The sequence below is a fragment of the Podarcis cretensis genome (assembly GCF_951804945.1).
Source record: "Podarcis cretensis genome assembly, chromosome: 18".
Taxonomy (NCBI): Eukaryota; Metazoa; Chordata; class Lepidosauria; order Squamata; family Lacertidae; genus Podarcis; species Podarcis cretensis.
The window spans coordinates 12,912,370-12,924,827 of NC_137188.1; the positions used below are offsets into that span (position 1 = coordinate 12,912,370).

Below are 12,458 nucleotides of genomic sequence, written 5' to 3' on the forward strand. Positions count from 1 at the left end.
TATTTTGGAGGGGTCCAAGACAGCAGCTGTTTGCATGCAAAAGAGATGTCTGGCCTGCTGAATTAAACTCTTTTTTTTTGGGGGGGGGAGGTCTGCCTGTCTGTGGATCCACACCCCCCCCCCCTAGTAAAAAGCTCTCTCTGTGTTTGAATGGCAGCTGCAGGGAGCTTTGTGTGTGCCTCTCTGCAAACTTTTCTTGCGAGTGCACACGAGGCCGGACCTGCCCCCTTCTTCTGCTTTGTGTGCGATGCCTTCCCCTCTCTCCCCCCCCACCCCATTTTCCCCCAGAGTGTGTGTTAAATTGCACTGGGGGGTCAAATGCTTCGATAGCTCTCCAAAGTATTGTCAACCCTGCCTGCTGGGGTTTTTAAAAAATTATTATTACAAAAGTGGGTGCTGTGGGAATTGGTTTTGGAGGACAAGAAAGGGGGGGGGAGAGAGATGGAGGAAGGGGGAGGGATGCAGTCGAAAAAGGAGGAGGGTTGGGTGAGACTGCCTAGAAACTCTTTGTCCTAAACTCCTAAAACTCTCGGCCCTGGCAGGAGAAGACTCAGGAACTGAGTCAGGTTGAAGTGCAATAGGAGAGGGAGTTTTTTTCTTTTTGGGGGGGGCGGTGCACCGGGAAGAAAGAAATCCCCCTTTTAATTCCACAATATTTTTTGTGTGTGGAGGCGTGGCCTTCCCCGTATACCGAATTTTTTTTATTTTTATTTTTTATGGAGGCAGGTGCAGAGCAGAATCGGGCCTTGCCTGTGTCGTCGTCGTTCCCCCATATTTTTTGCCCTTGGGTCTTGATCTGTCCTTGCCCTTTTTCACGTGGGGGGTGGGGTTTGCAGAGAGCGAAGGGGCAGGCCTGGGAACACCCCCCCCCAAGGCCTGGGACCCCCGGTTTCCTTCCCAGACCAGCAAGATCCCCGGTATCCCACACATTTCCAGAAATGCCTTAGGGTGGCAAGACGCATAAGCTGTTTTGGGGGTTTTGCCCGCTGGGTGGAGGAATGTATGTGTGGGATAAATCCTCCCCACAGCTTGACCCCCCCAAAAAAACCATCCCAGAATGCAAGGAAGCAGTCAATATTGACATTACATTTTTCGCCCATGCAACAATATCCATATCTGTAGAAACATTCAATGGGGAAGCGAAATTCTTTGTGGGTAGCCCGGGTCCCGGGTCCCTGTGTCCTGACTGACCTGACCCCCCCCCCCCAAGGGCATGTGGTTTGATACATATTTACCTTGCTTCTCTCTCCCCCCCCCCCCACATTGCCACCTGCTAGTAAATTTGTGTTCCCAACCCAGGAACACACAGGTCTCCGGATCAGCAAAGAATATATCGCTTTTGAGCACAGATTTTTTAAAAAAAACACATTATTTTTTGCCCCCCTCCCCAATCCCCAGTTGGCTTCTCAGTTTTAAATGCAGCCTGAGGAAAGAAAAATGTAAAAATTGCCAGGTGTTTTTGGAGATAGCCCTTCTAAATTCTTAAACATGATGTAAAATAGAAGCCGGGTTGTGCTGGGGACGACGACACACACACAATCTAAATAGCAGGTTTGTTGTTTTATTTAAAAAACGAAGGCTGGTTAGGATGGGTTTGCATACTCAGAAGTAAGGCCTCCGCATTTAACAAGGCTTAATCCTGCACCAAGTAAACAGGGGAGATGTTGTGTTGTTGTGCTTCAGTCCGGAGCCAGCTTACATGGGAGTAAGCCCTCACTGGACCCAGTGGGATTTCCCACGGAGTAAACATGCATTCGATTCTTCCACTCTTCAAATGTCTGTTTAATGTGGACTAACAGCTTTGCAAGTAGGGACGCGGGTGGCGCTGTGGTCTAAACCACAGAGCCTAGGGCTTGCAGATCAGAAGGTCGGCGGTCCAAATCCCTGTGATGGAGTGAGCTCCCGTTGCTCGGTCCCTGCTCCTGCCCACCTAGCAGTTCGAAAGCACGTCAAAGTGCAAGTAGATCAATAGGTACCACTCCAGCGGGAAGGTAAACGGCGTTTCCGTGCGCTGCTCTGGTTCGCCAGAAGCGGCTTAGTCCTGCTGGCCACATGACCCGGAAGCTGTATGCCGGCTCCCTCGGCCAATAAAGCGAAATGAGTGCCGCAACCCCAGAGTCGGCCACGACTGGACCTAATGGTCAGGGGTCCCTTTACTTTTACATCATCATCATCATCATTACATTTATCTCCCACCTTTTTACCAAAGCTCACGACAACCCTGTAAGGTAGATTAGCCTGAGAGATGTTGGCCAAGACCAGGTCTCCTCATCAGGTTTGGGCTGGAGTGTGGTTCGAACCCTCCTCTCCCAGATCCCTAGTCCCGCACTCTAACCACTGCACCGCACGAAGAATAAATTGACCTTGCACTTTGCAGCAACCGAGCACATTTGGGGAGGCCAGAGTAGAAACCGACAGCTATCTCATTTTAGTGTGGCCATTGTGGTCAAGAGGAAATCTACTTCCTTCCAAAACAAATGAAAAGCAAATACCGTATTTTTTGCTCTATAAGACGCACCAGACCACAAGACGCACCTAGTTTTTGGAGGAGGAAAACAAGAAAAAAATATTCTGAATCTCAGAAGCCAGAACAGCAAGAGGGATCGCTGCGCAGTGAAAGCAGCAATCCCTCTTGCTGTTCTGGCTTCTGGGATAGCTGCACAGCCTGCATTCGCTCCATAAGACGCACACACATTTCCCCTTACTTTTTAGGAGGGGAAAAGTGAGTCTCATACAGCAAAAAATACGGTAAATCTGGGGATCTGGTCCTGTTGCTGTAATTCTCTGAGATGTTAGCCAGTCCTCTCCTGTGTGTGTATCCAGCAATGTTTGCTGGCAACAGAGCATGTGCAAAGTACAATTTCCTTGCAACGCCACCCCGGCCTTTCTCAGAAACAAGCATATCCCTCCATGCATTATTATTTTGTTTTTGCATTAAATGGAAGTCTAATGGCAGGGAGTTCCGCCGGTTTTGTTTTGCGCCTGTTTCCTTTTGTCTGTCGCGCGACCCTGGAGTTTGGTTCTCGAACCTGCAATCGCAAGGCCACATTGGGCAAAAGCTTCCTACGTTGCCAGGGGGTTGGACTAAATCAGGGGTCAGCAACCTTTTTCAGCAGGGGGCCGGTCCACTGCCCCTCAGATCTTGTGGGGGGCCAGACTATATTTTGAAAAAATAGTAATGAACGAATTCCTATGCCCCACAGAGATGCATTTTAAATAAAAGGACACATTCTGTTCATGTAAAAACCCGCTGATTCCCAGACCATCCACGGGCCGGATTGAGAAGGCGATTGGGCCGGATCCAGCCCCCAGGCCTTACTTTGCTTACCCATGGACTAAATGACCGCAATTCCATTTTTATTTTCTCGTACCGCCCCCTGAAACTGGTGGATCTGCGATCCTTAACTGCGGGTACATTATGGACCAAAGGAGCGTAGAATAAAAAACCCTCGATTGCAGCTTTTGAGGGTCAGATCCAGAAGTTTCTGGAGCAGCTTCTGTGCTGGGGGAAAAGCTGCTGTTTTTTGCCTGGTGGCTTCGAGGTATTTCTGGACTCCTGTCTTTTAGCCCTGCTGGCTGTGGTCGAGGAAATCCTTCAACATCTGAAGGGATACAGGTTTCATAAGAACCGAGAACCTCTGAGATGAAAGGGAACTCCAAAGGACATCTATCCCAGCCCCCTGCAATGCCAGGGGTCTCAAGACACGGTCTCCCCTCCAATTCCAAACCATGCCGGGCCCTGCTTAGCTTTGCAAAGCTGTGAGCAGTTTTATCGCTGACTGGACCCGTCCATTCTCTAAGAAGAGAAGAGGCATTCTCTTCCCTGGGGGAATTTTCAGGCCAGGATTATTCTCAGCCCCACCTAGAGATGCTTGTGGGGGGTGTCAGAACCTGGGACCTTAAGCATTCAAAGTAGGTACTTCCTGAAATTAAACAAGGCTCCAGTCCTCATTGTTTCCAAAGTGAAAACTGCTTGAAACTGAATCAGATCCTTGCTCAGTGCTGTCTTAGCCAATGCTGTCTACACGGTATGACACCAGTCCTGAAAGACCTACATTGGCTCTCAGGACGTTTCCGAGAACCATTCAAACATGGGTAGGCAAACTAAGGCATGGGGGCCAGATCTGGCCCAATCACCTTCTAAATCCGGCCCACAGACGGTCCAGGAATCAACGTGTTTTTACATGAGTAGAATGTGTGCTTTTATTTAAAATGCATCTCTCGGTTATTTGTGGGGCATAGGAATTCGTTCATTTTTCTTTCCAAAATATAGTCTGGCCCCCCACAAGGTCTGAGGAGCAGTGGACCGGCCCCCTGCTGAAAAAGTTTGCTGACTCCTGATTCAAAGTGTTGGTGCTGACCTTGAAAGCCCTAAGTGGCCCAGTATACCTGAAGGAGCATCTCCACCCCGGACACCGGGGTCCATCTGCCGAGGGCCTTCTCGGTGGTGGCACCCGCCCTGTGGAACGCCCTCCCAGCAGATGTCAAGGAAATAAACCACTATCTGACTTTTAGAAGACATCTGAAGGCAGCCCTGTTTAGGGAAGCTTTTAATGTTTGAAGTTTTATTCTGTTTTCATATGTACTGGAAGCCGCCCAAAGTGGCTGATGGGAAAATCAGAGAGCCAGTATGGTTTAGGGGTTAGAGTGACTTACCAGGAACTGAGAGACCCGGGTTCAAATCTCCCCCTGGCCCTGAAGCTCACCGGGTGTGACTTTGGGCCAGTCGCTGCCTCTCCGCCTGACCTAGTGAGGTTACAGGGAACCAGGCAGAAGGCCTTCTCGGTGGTGGTGCCCTCCCGCCAGATGTCAAGGAAATAGACAACTCTCTAACTTTCAGAAGACATCTGAAGGCAGCCCTGTTTAGGGAAGCTTTTAATGTTGGATGTTTTATCTTGTTTTTGATCTTCTGTTGGGAGCCACCCAGAGTGGCTGGGGAAACCCAGCCAGGTGGGTGGGGTAGAAATAATAAATTATTATTATTATTATTATTATTATTATTATTATTATTATTATTACACTGACCGGCAGCAGTTCTCCAGGGTCTCGGGTGCGAGTCTTCCCTCCCCCCAACCCCGCCTGCCCTACACAGAGATGGTGAGAATTGAATTTGGGACTGCCTACATTTGGAGCCACTGAGTTATGCTCATTCCCCAAGTTTTGGGACTACAGTTCCCATCATCCCTGACCACTGGTCCTGTTAGCTAGGGATGATGGGAGTTGTAGTCCCAAAACATCTAGAGGGCCAAGTTTGGGGGTGCCTGCAATAGAGTATTGGGCTGTGGCCAACTCATTTCTCCTCTTGAGTAAGGAAAGCAAGGGAGCCATACCTTTCTTTCTCTAATGGGTCTACTCTGAGTTGGACCGGCTCTGGATAACAACCAATTATCGGAGTTTTAAGGGCTCATTCCGGCGGGACGTAAGTGTTCCAGGGAATATTTATAATATTCCTGTGCGGGGTGGTGGTCTTACTGACACCAGTAAGGTTTGCACAGTATTAAAGGATTATCTGATTCTCTAGTTGTGTGTAGGTTTTCTCGAGCAAATATGTGTAAAAGGAACAAGCCCTACATCATAGCTGTCAACTTACAAATTTGAAAATAAGGGACCAGCAGCCTCGAAAATAAGGGATCAGCAGCCAAAATAAGGGATCAACAATTACTTTGATAAAATACATATTTTGTTGCGTGCAAATGGCTTTAGATACCTATTAGGTCCATAAATTACCATATAGCATATATTCAACACAAAAAAGCAACAATTTGTTGTTGACAAAGGACAGCTGGACATAGAAAGGGCCCCATTACCTTCAGTAGCTTATTTAAGGGACATCATCAATAAGGGACAGCAGCGGGATATGGCGCTGGGATAAGGGACTGTCCCGCCAAATAAGGGACGCTTGACAGCTATGCCCTACATCCACTAAACTTTGGAGACGGAGGTTAATTGGGAGAAGGGAAGTGGTGGGGAGAAGCCACTCGCTCTCAGAGTCCATGCAATACTTTGCGGCCTGTTCCTGCCACGCTGAAGCCTGCAGTACACAATTGCCAAATGCATGTGTATGTCAGAAAAGCAGCCGGTCGGTAACACCCAGTGATTCTTCCCCCCTCCATCCACTAATCTTTGGAGACAGAGGTTAATTGGGAGAAGGGAAGTGATGGGGGCAGCCAGTTGCTCTCTGAGTCCATGCAATTATTTGCGGCTTGTTCCATCCACACTGAAGCTTGCAAGCTGCAGGCACAGTCCTAATAATAATAATAATAATAATAATAATAATAATTTTTATTTATATCCCGCCCTCCCCAGCTGAAGCCGGGCTCAGGGCGGCTAACAACAATAAAATAGTACAACATTCTAAAATCATTTCATTATAAAATTAATTCAAATCAAATTGATGGCAACCATTGGGCTAGAATTCTGTGAAGATTGCCAAAGGAGGGAGTCAGGCTGTGCCCTGGCCAAAGACCTGGTGGAACAGCTCTGTCTTGCAGGCCCTGCGGAAAGATGTCAACTCCTGCAGGGCCCTGGTCTCTTGTGGCAGAGCGTTCCACCAGATCGGGGCCACGGCCGAAAAAGCCCTGGCTCTGGTTGAGGCCAGCCTAACCTCTCTGTGGCCTGGGACCTCCAATATGTTTTTGTTTGAAGACCATAAGTTCCTCTGTGGGACATACTTAATACCTTTATTGTCGTTGTTAAAGACCCTCTCGCTCACCTGGAGATTTGAGCCTACCTGGCGGTCCGACAACCCTAGAAGCCAGAGCAGGGGGGTCTCCAATGTTGTGCCCACAGCGACCTTTTCCCAGGGTCCGTGCCAGTGTTGGAGATCTGCAAGGTGTATTTTTCTCTGGGTGACCTCTTCCGCGTCGTTTGAAATTTGCCAGGCGCATTTTGCACCTTGTTTTGGCCGCTTGCGACCATGTGAAGATGCCCAGGTGCCAGGATGATGTCTGATGTCTCCGTCATCAGGGGATCCTTGGATCTGGACACTTAAGACCCCACCCTGTAGAATCCTATCTGCAATATTTTATCCGCATCATTGGAATGGAATGGCCTTGGTCCAGTATACCTGAAGGAGCGTCTCCACCTCCATCGTTCTACCCGGACACTGAGGTCCAGCGCCGGGGGCCTTCTGGTGGTTCCCTCCCTGCGAGAAACCAAGTTAAAGGGAACCAGGCAGAGGGCCTTCTTGGTGGTGGCGCCCGCCCTGTGGAACACCCTCCCACCAGATTTCAAAGAGAAAAATAACTACCAAACTTTTAGAAGACATCTGAAGGCCCAGCCAGATGGGCGGGGTATAATAAATTATTATTATATAATGAATTTCAGGGAACAAAATTCTACTTTTGTGCAGCCTGAGCAGGAGCAGCGAACGACGTTCTAGCGAATTCTGGTCGCTTGACTTCGCTTCTCCCTGTTCACCATTGGGAAGAATATTCCCACCTTATGAATGGTCCGTGCCCCCATTCAGAAAAAGAGGTCGGAAGAGGCCAATATATACCCGTACTGTCCTTGGATCAAAGGATTTTCCTCCTTTTAAGTTCCCAGACCTCTTAGCCCAGTTCAAGGTTATCCTCCAAACTCTCAGCCAGATGTTCAACTGAGAATTCGTCCCAGCCAGCCCATCCTTTGCAAAATAGGACTTTAGGACCATCTTAGGTTCCGTTGTAGCAACCGCAACCCTGGTTTAAGAGCTGTTTGGTGCCAAGCTTATATATGTGGGTTTCTGACACTCTCAGAAATGCACAAACTTGAGAAAAGCATTCTGCTATCGTCAAAAGAATAAGCTTTGTGCATGGTTATGTGAAGGTTTGTGGGGTGGTTCTCGCCCCCAGTTCTCATGCCCATTTTGGGGGGAAATGGAGGGGGAAAACTGGGTCTACCCCTTCTTTTTCTGAAAACCTCCCCCTTCCCAAGGCTTTAGCATCTCTCTTTGCGTGCTGTTTTCTCTCTTGAGTAAGGGACTGTTAAACCACAGAGCCTAGGACTTGCCGATCAGAAGGTCGGCGGTTTGAATCTCCGCAATGGACGGGGTGAACTCCCGTTGCTCGGTCCCTTCTTCTGCCAACCTAGCAGTTCGAAAGCACGTAAAAGTGCAAGTAGATAAATAGGTCCCGCTCCAGCGGGAAGGTAAACGGCGTTTCCGTGCGCTGCTCTGGTTTGCCAGAAGCGGCTTAGTCATGCTGGCCACATGACCCAGAAGCTGTACGCCGGCTCCCTCGGCCAGTAAAGCAAGATGAGCGCCGCAACCCCAGAGTCGGCCACGACTGGACCTAATGGTCAGGGGTCCCTTTACCTTTACCTTTAGTCTAGTTGTGGTCTAAATCACTGAGCCTCCTATGCTTGCCGATCGGAAGGTTGGCGGTTCGAATCCCTGCGACGGGGTGAGCTCCCGTTGCTCTGTCCCTGCTCCTGCCAACCTAGCAGTTTGAAAGCACATCAAAGTGCAAGTAGATAAATAGGTACCGCTCCGGCGGGAAGGTAAACGGTGTTTTCGTGCACTGCTCTGGTTCACCAGAAGCAGCTTAGTCCTGCTGGCCACATGACCCAGAAGCTGTACGCCGGCTCCCTCGGCCAATAAAGCGAGATGAGCGCCGCAACCCCAGAGTCAGCCACGACTGGACCTAATGGTCAGGGGTCCCTTTACCTTTACTTCTCTCTTGAATAGTGATAGTTTATCGGTTTTCCAAGGTTGGCCAAAGGCATTTGATGCACAGCCTTGAAAGGTACCCAGGATAGAATTGCTCTCTCTTTCCCACTCTCTTCCCTTCCTGCAAAAATAAAAATCCTGTTTTCATTTCACATATTCACCACCCACCCCTATGGACATCGCCAGATATTGATGTTATAAATATGAAATTGGGAACTGCTAAATATGTGATATGATGAGATCCAGATCAGAGGGTGTCCAGGAAGTCTTTCAGCAATGTAAATAAACCGGGGAGTAAGAATAAAAAAACTTATTCTTTTATTTTGTGTGTTTTTATTGTTGTTAAGTTTTTATGTTGTGTCAAATGTAATGTTTTTCTTTTGTGTTTTTGTCTGTGTGTTAGAAGAGAAAACTATTTAAAAAAAAATTTTTTTTGGGGGGGGGGGAGAACTGTGGACGTCACCTCACAGTCCGTCTAGCCCAGAAATTGGGGGTGGGACATTTGGAAAAAAAATAAATCAAAGTGTTTGTGGGGGTGAATTTGCACCCGCCGATTTCGTCTCCGATCCTCCATTCTCCATTCAATAACTCACTTCCGGATTTGAAAGCAAATCCCTGCACAAGGAGATAGTACTGCAAAATGAAATGTTTATTTCTGGGTCGTTTTGTTCCTCCATTTCACAAATATTATTTTAAATTTAAAAAATGAATAAATCTCTTTTTCTTTCTCTCCCTCCTCTCCTCTCTCTGTTCCCATCCCTTCCTCTCCTCCTCTTTGTCAGTGTGGAATAATTATAATAAAAAGGACGGACTACGTTTGAATCTGGGGGGAATATGAACCAGCAGCAGAGAATGGCCGCAGCCGGGACAGACAAGGAGCTAAGTGACCTCTTGGATTTTAGCATGGTAAGTGAGACTCTAGTTATTTGTCTTTTTGCGGGGGGGGGGGGGGTTTACGCACATGTCAACACGAGGGGGAGGGAGCGGTGGCATTACGCTGGATTGGGTGTGTTTGAGTGAGGGAGTCGGACGGAGGCAACTCACAAGGAGGCGAGCCGTTGCGGGTACCAACTTGTTTGTTCCTCATCGCAGTATCAAGGGGGAGTGTAATTGCTACGGTCTCCTTGTTGTGAAGACTTAGAAAGGGTGGGGGCGGAGTAGGGGAAGGAGGGAGAGTGAGAAGGAAGGAAGGAAGGAGAGAGAGAGATAGGGAGGGAAGGAAGGAAGGAAGGTGAGAGAGAGAGAGAAGGGAAGGGAAGAAGGAGAGGGGGAGAGAAGGAAGGAAGGAAGGAAAGAAGGAAGGAGAGAGGGAGAGAAGGAAGGAAGGAAGGAAGGAAGGAAGGAAGGAAGGAAGGAAGGGGAGAGAGAGAAGGAAGGAAGGGGAGAGAGAGAAGGAAGGAAGGAAGGGAGGAAGGGAGGGAGGGAGGGAGGGAGGGAGGGAGGGGAGAGAAAGAGAGAGAGAAGGAAGGAGAGAGAGAGAGAGAGAGAGGGAGGGAAGGAAGGAAGGAAGGAGAGAGGGGGGGGGAGAGAAGGAATCAGGAATCTCGGCTAAAGCATCCATGGCCAGCCCACCTCTGCTTAAAAACCTCCAAGGAAGGAGACCCCACCATCTTCCATCCCACCGCTGAGCACCTCGTCCTGTCAGAAAGTCTTCCCTGACGTTGAGTCGCAATCTCCTCTCTTGCCCTTTGAAGACACGGGTTCGAGTCCTGCCCTCCGGAGCGGGTGAAAACAAGCTTGCTCCCTCTTCCACCCCCTAAGAGATATTTGAAGGCGACTCTTCCGGTCTCCTCTCAGTCTCCTCTTTTCCGAGCTGAACATACCCAGCTCCTTCGACCGTTCCTCATCAGGCTTGGTCTCCAGACCCCTTGGTTCTCCTTCACGTTTTGCCAACGCCCTTCCTAAAATAAGCTTCTGGTGGTGTGGAGTTGTTCCGGCTGTTCGTTTACGCCAGGGAAGAGAGAGCTGTGATCCCTGCCTAGACTCCAAACTCTACCATCCTTGGTCTTTGGCCATACTGGCTGGGATGTGAGGGAGTCAACGAACACATATAGGGCTGTAGATTTTCCCATTCCTGGCTTAATAAGAAGAGGCTTTCTCTTCTCTCAGAAGGCAAGGCCTCTTATAAATAGAGGCTTCCCTGCAACAATACAGTGGTGCCCTGCAAGACGAACGCCTCGCAAGACGGAAAACCCGCTAGACGAAAGGGTTTTCCATTTTGGAGGCGCTTCGCAAAACAAATTTCCCTATGGGCTTGCTTCGCAAGACGAAAATGTCTTGCGAGTTCCTGCGGGGTTTTTTCCCTCCCCCCCCCCTTTTCCTAAGTCCTAAGCCGCTTATCCGCTGATAAGCCGCTTATCAGCTGATCCGCTAAAAGCCGCTAAACCGCTAATAGCGCTAATCCGCTAAGCTGTCAATGGGCTTGCTTCGCAAGACGAAAAAACCGCTAGACGAAGAGCCTCACGGAACGGATTAATTTCGTCTTGCGAGGCACCACTGTATCTGGAAGGGTGTAGGCCAGCGGTTCTCAACATGTGGGTCCCCAGATGTTGTTGGACTACAACTCCCATCATCCCTGAGCTCTGGCCTTGCTAGGTAGGGGTGATGGGAGTTGTAGTTCAACAAGATTAGAGGACCCACAGGTTGAGAAAGGCTGGTGTAGCCCTTCCCCATCCCTGAGATCTAAGAAGAGGTATTCCCTGCTTTCAGGAGGGAAAACCTCTTTTAAACACAGTGGTCCCTTGGTTCTCGAACTTAATCCGTGCCGGAAATCCTGTTCTGAAACCAAAGCGTTCCAAAGCCAAGGCAGCGCTTTCCCATAGAAAGCAATGCAAAACGGATCGATCCGTTCGAGGCTTTTAAATACAACCCCTAAAGCAGCAATTGAACGTGGATTTTGCTATCTAACAAGACTGTCGACTCATAAAATGAAATAAAGAATGTACTGCAGTCACACAATCAATCTATCAGTTCCACACAGTCACAAAAACAAAATGAAAAAGAGCTGCAAAAACGCAAGATAAACAGCAAAAACAGGCGTAACACTCAAAACGGAAGCGTGGCGCTCAAATTGGAAGTGCAAAACTCAAAACAGAGCACGTTTGGCTTCCGGAAAGAGTTCGCAAACCGGAACACTTGCTTCCGGGTTTTCAGCATTTGGGTTCCAAGCTGTTTGAGTACCAAGGCCTTGGAGAACCAAGGGACCACTTGTAGCGTTGTTCTTCCATCTCTCCGCAGAGAATGCCTCTTCTAAACAGAAATGCCTCTTGCATGGAGTGCAGAATGCTGACTCTTGAATCAGGGACAGGGAATCCCCGACTTTTCCAGATTTTTTTCCCCGTTGGCTATTCTGACGGGAGTTGAAGTGGGGGCGCCGTCAGTAGGGGGACAGATCCTCTGGCCTAGGAAGAAGCTTTCTTCTTTCTCAAGTAGGAATGCCTCTAAAAAGAGCCAGGGCTTTTTCGGCTGCGGCTCCAACCTGGTGGAACGCTCTGTCACAAGAGACAAGGGCCCTGCAGGACTTGACATCTTTCCGCAGGGCCTGCAAGACAGAGCTGTTCCACCTGGCATTTGGTCAGGGCGCAGCCTGACCCCCTCCTCTGGCAATCTTTACAAAGCTTTAGTTTATGGTTGCCATCAATTTTGATTTTAATTCATTTTTATAATGTTTTATAATGTCATACTGTTTTAATGTTGTTAGCCGCCCTGAGCCCGGCTTCGGCTGGGGAGGGCGGGATATAAATAAAATTTATTATTATTATTATTATTTATAATCATTATATAAAACATGGCTAAAATATAAGGATTTCCT

General features: G+C 48.7%; 1 protein-coding gene across 9 annotated transcripts in view; it reads left to right on the plus strand.

Annotated features, from left to right (window-relative positions):
• The window catches only part of TCF3 (transcription factor 3), a 93,310-nt gene that overhangs the window by 2,296 nt on the left and 78,556 nt on the right, over window positions 1–12,458 (plus strand). For all 9 annotated transcript variants that reach the window (XM_079960622.1, XM_079960624.1, XM_079960625.1 and 6 more), the window contains exon 2: window positions 9,453–9,553. In XM_079960622.1, the coding sequence (XP_079816748.1) occupies window positions 9,482–9,553 (72 nt within the window). In that variant the 5' untranslated portion in view covers window positions 9,453–9,481. The remainder of the gene's footprint in view (window positions 1–9,452; window positions 9,554–12,458) is intronic.